General features: G+C 55.1%; 1 protein-coding gene across 1 annotated transcript in view; it reads right to left on the bottom strand.

Annotated features, from left to right (window-relative positions):
• Window positions 1-1,016: 1,016 nt before the first annotated feature.
• The window catches only part of LOC116465124 (tenascin-X-like), a gene marked incomplete at its 3' end in the record, with an annotated part of 5,888 nt that continues 2,303 nt past the window's right edge, over window positions 1,017-4,601 (bottom strand). Inside the window, exons 2-3 of the mRNA XM_058435246.1 lie at window positions 1,752-2,075; window positions 1,017-1,340 (exon numbers count right to left, since the gene is read on the bottom strand). Coding sequence (XP_058291229.1) covers window positions 1,017-1,340; window positions 1,752-2,075 — 648 coding nt within the window. The remainder of the gene's footprint in view (window positions 1,341-1,751; window positions 2,076-4,601) is intronic.

Here is a 4,601-nt window from a genome sequence, read left to right as displayed (position 1 = left end):
TCACACAGGCACAGCTGCTGGGGCCATCTCAGCACAGACCTGGGCAATCACCTCCTCATCCCTGGGAGACCCCAGGCCTGGTAAGAGGTCCCCTCCTCTGCTCCCACACTTCAGGATGATCCACCCACTGCAAAGGACACCCCACTCAATCCTCAGTGTCTCTCACACACCGTGCTCTTTCTAGCCTCCTGCCTTTGCACCAGCTGTGATGATTTGACATGCTTCACTTCCTCTCTAAAGCTGTCATCAAGCTAAGGCCTGCCTGGCCTCAGGTCCTGGTTGTCCCCTGGGTACTTGTGGGCAGGGTGACTTCATTGTCCCTTCTCAATCCTGGCTTGGCCCCTGGCCTCCACAGGCTCATGCTTCTTTGCTTACTTTCTGGTTTTCTGCTTGTGCCCACAACTGTGAGCCCCATGAAAACATGAACTTGTGTGTGTCACTTTCCAGCTTCCGCCTATGAAAGAAAAAAGCAGCCCTGACACCCGTGAGCTGCCCTTTCCCTCTGCCAGGCCACAGTTGCTTGGGGCTGGCCTGGCATAGTCTGGTCTTGGTGTGGTCCAGTTGAACACAGACAATTTCATGGAACATCAACATCAGACTTGGCCATTTGTCAGTAGGATGGATCAAGACAAGAACAAGGCCGGTCTGTGATCATGTCTCAGTAAGGATGAACTCTAACATTTTCCAAAGCACAAAAATAACGGAACATCACCCATCCAGCTAATCTGAGTGATAGCTGCTTCTTTACCAATGGCAGCTTTGGCCTTGCTGTAGATGACCTCCCCAAAGATAAGACTTAGAGAGACGCCCGGTAATAGGGTTATCCCTTCTTCCTAACAGCGTCTAATACAGAGCAAAACTTTGCTTCCTTAAACGCTTTCCCAAAACACCAAACACAAGCCCAACGTGCAAAAGAAGCCCGGCTGGTGAGAATATTTTTGTTTTCATGAAGTTGCAGAGAAAGCAACATCTTCTAGGGCTATCTTCCCCACCCTGCCTCACTCACAAACACTCACCTGTCACACCCACGGTGGACACTGGGCCCATGCGCCGCCCCTCGTGGAGGCCGTACAGGTGCATCTTGTATTTGCGCCCGGGCTCCAGGCCCCCCACGGTGACCTCGTTCTCCTCGCCCCTGACACGCACCACCTGGGGCTGCCCCTCCCTATCCTTGTACTGCACAGTGAAGGAGTCGAAGTGGCCCTGGGGGACGGTCCAGGAGAGGCTCAGCGAGTCAGGGGAGGATCCTGTCACTGTCAGCAACCCCAGGAGCGGCTCCTCAGGGGGCTCTGGGGCCTCTGTGCTGGGTTCTGTGGGGCTGGGGGTCTCTTCCTCTGCAGCTGAGAAAAGGAGATATAGAGAGGATGCCAGGTCCCTGAGGGATGTGCTCAGGTCTTCAAGGGAAGGAGGGAGAAACCACGGCCACTACTGGGTATGTGAGGTCATTTCAGAAAAGCCCATTCTTGGGGCTGGGTGGTCCTGCTCAGTTGACAGCTAACACACACGACAAGTTCCAGGGTCAGCTGTGGGGGACCTGGGACAGTCACCAGCACAGCAAAACTCCTGATGGCCCCTCCCTGCTCAGAAGGAGCCAGGGGTTAACCTCAGAGGAAGGCCCAAGGGGAGCCCCAGCCACAAGCAGGTCTGTGGTGCTGACCAGACCCCTGTCCCATTCCCCACCAGTCATCACCAAAGAGCAAGAGGGTGGCCCTCCCACGGCTCCCACTCTGGGGCTCCCATCGTTCACTCACCCGTCACCCCGATGACAGACATGGGGCCCACGCGCTGGCCACTGTGGAAGCCATACAGGTTCATCTTGTACTTGTGGTCTGGCTCCAGGCCTGAGATGGTGACCCCGTCCTCGTGCCCCGGCAGCCTCACCGCCTTGGGCTGCCCGTCCCCATTCCTGTACTGGACCAGGAAGTGGTCAAACTGGCCCTCGGGAACCGTCCAGGACAGGCCGAGGGAATCGGGGGTGGCGTCTCTCACGGTCAGCTCCCCCAGGCGAGGCTTGATGAGGGGCTCAGGGGTTGTGGTGGGCACTGCATGGGTGGTCTCGGCTTCATCCTCTGGAGCTGCACAGACATGTACGGGGACAGCGAGGTCCCTGGGTTCTCAGTTCAACATAGAAAGGATGTGTCACAAAACACAAAGTGCCCAAGAGCAGGACGATGCTGCCCACAACGCCTCCAGCACAGCTCTTCATCCTCTCCTCTCCTGCGACCTTTCCTATCCCTCACCCTGACACCCCTGCCCTCGGCCCCCACCTCACCCCCACCTCCCAACACCCAGGCCACCTCTCCCTGTCCCTCCAGCACCGCCTCTCTTTTGAGCACAGCCCCAATCGGCCTCTGCACCCTCGGCCTCCCTGCACTGGGGTTTCTTTGCCATCTTTTGTTCACTGGGCTTCTGTCTTTGCTCCCCAACAAGCTCAGCACACCCCTCCCGAGGCCAGACCCTGAGGTGTGTTCCTGGACTCCGCCCCTCACCAGCTGCCAGCAGCCTCAGAGCATCTTTACCTAGAATTCCCCTGGATACCTTCCTCCCCCACCTCCAGTCCCCGATCCTGGTTTGGGCCACTGTCACCTCTCACCAGGGCCACCAACTGCCTACTGGCCTCCCTGCCACCCCATCCCCATCTTCAGCCCCCACGGATGAGCTTCACACAGGCACAGCTACCGGGGCCATCTCAGCACAGACCTGGGCAATCACCTCCTCATCCCTGAGGGACCCCAGGCCTGGTTATCGGTCCCCTCCTCTGCTCCCACACTTCAGGATGAGCTACTCACCGCAAAGGACACCCCACTCAATCCTCAGTGCCTCTCATGTGCCATGCTCTTTCTAGCCTCCTGGCCTTTGCACCAGCTGTGATGATCTGACAGGCTTCACCTTCTCTCTAAAGCTGTCACCAAGCTAAGCCATGCCTGGCCTCAGGTCATGGCTGTCCCCTGGGTACCCACGGTCAGGGTGACTTAGGCATCCCTGTCTGGTCCTGACCTGAGCCCTGGGCCTCCCTATCACATGCTCACCCGCCTTTGCTTCATTTGCTGGATTGCAGCCTGTCTCTCCATCACATGTCTTTCCATAATGTTGCTATATTCCTTTCACCGTGAGCCCCATCAAGACAGAAATATGTATAGGAAAATGGTAGAGAAGGGCACATTTTCTAGGGCTGTCTTCCAACCCTGCCCCACCCACACTCACTCACCTGTGATGCCCACGGCAGACACCGGGCCCAGGCGCTGCCCCTCGTGGAGGCCGTACAGGTTCATCTTGTACTTGCGCCCAGGCTCCAGGCCCCCCACGGTGACCTCACTCTCCTGGCCCCCAACACGCACTGCCTGCGGCCGCCCGTCCCTGTCCTTGTACTGCACAGTGAAGGAGTCAAAGCGGCCCTGGGGGACGGTCCAGGAGAGGCTCAGCGAGTCAGGGGAGGATCCTGTCACTGTCAGCAACCCCAGGAGCGGCTCCTCGGGGGGCTCTGGGGCCTCTGTGCCTGGTTCTGTAGGGCTGGGGGTCTTGTCCACATCCTCTCGTGGGGCTGAAAGGTAATATAGGGGGATACAGGGAGGGTTTAAGGGTTTAAGGGTGACTTGCTTTGCCGGTGCTGTCAACAGAGGTCATACATCAAATGTGCCCCTCCAGAGCAGGCTGAGGGCTGGGACAGCTTTCTGTTCGACATTCAGTGACTCTTGGAATAAGAGCCGGTGAGGTATCCCCGAGCCCCCGGCCTGTACTGCTGGCAGAGCTGCACTGTTAGAAACCTCCAGAAGGCAACTGAGACATAGTGTCAGGAGCCAAAGTTATTCTCATTTCCTTTGACCCAATAATCCCAGTTCTGGGCATCTATCCTAAGAAAATTATTAAAGCAGGAAAAAGTTATAGCATGGAAGAATTCTTGATGCGATTATTCATGACAGCAAATGTGTCAGGAACACAAATGACCCGTAGAAGATGATTAATTTTGTTACAGTGTTTTCACCGCAACGCATCAAATAACCATTGAAATGATGATGAATGCTGGTTGAGCAGCCGCAAGGTGAATGATTACAATGTACTTGGTGTACAAAAAAGGAAGAGCCAAGAATTTTATGAACACTGATTGCAACTTTAAAACATGCTTTGCCTGCAAAATACAGGAAGGGAATGTGCACTACACACACTGTTATTAATGCCGGCAGCTGGGGGAGAAAGTAGGACTATGAGATTCTTTTTTTCTGTTTTTCAAGCTTTCCACATAATGTTGCTATATTATTTTCACTAGAAAAATGTGGGCTAAAAAAGAAATTCTGGGCCAGGAGCAGTGGTTCACGCCTGTAATCCTAGCATTTTGGGAGGCCGAGGCAGGTGGATCACCTGAGGTTGGGAATTTGAGCCTAGCTTGGCCAATATCATGAAACCCGGTCTCTACTGAAAACACAAAAATTAGCCAGGCGTGGTGGCATGCACCTGTAATCCCAGCTACTCAGGAGGCTGAGGCAGGACAATCGCTTGAACCTGGGAGGCAGAGGTTGCAGTGAGCTGAGATCACACCACTGCACTCCAGCCTGGGCAACAGAGTGAGACTCGGTCTCCAAAAAAAAAAAAAAAAAAAAAAAAAA

Source organism: Hylobates moloch, unplaced genomic scaffold (genome assembly GCF_009828535.3).
Source record: "Hylobates moloch isolate HMO894 unplaced genomic scaffold, HMol_V3 SCAFFOLD_3266, whole genome shotgun sequence".
NCBI lineage: Eukaryota > Metazoa > Chordata > Mammalia > Primates > Hylobatidae > Hylobates > Hylobates moloch.
The sequence above is the reverse complement of the archived record's forward strand: the minus strand, read 5'-3'. Positions and strand labels throughout refer to the sequence as shown.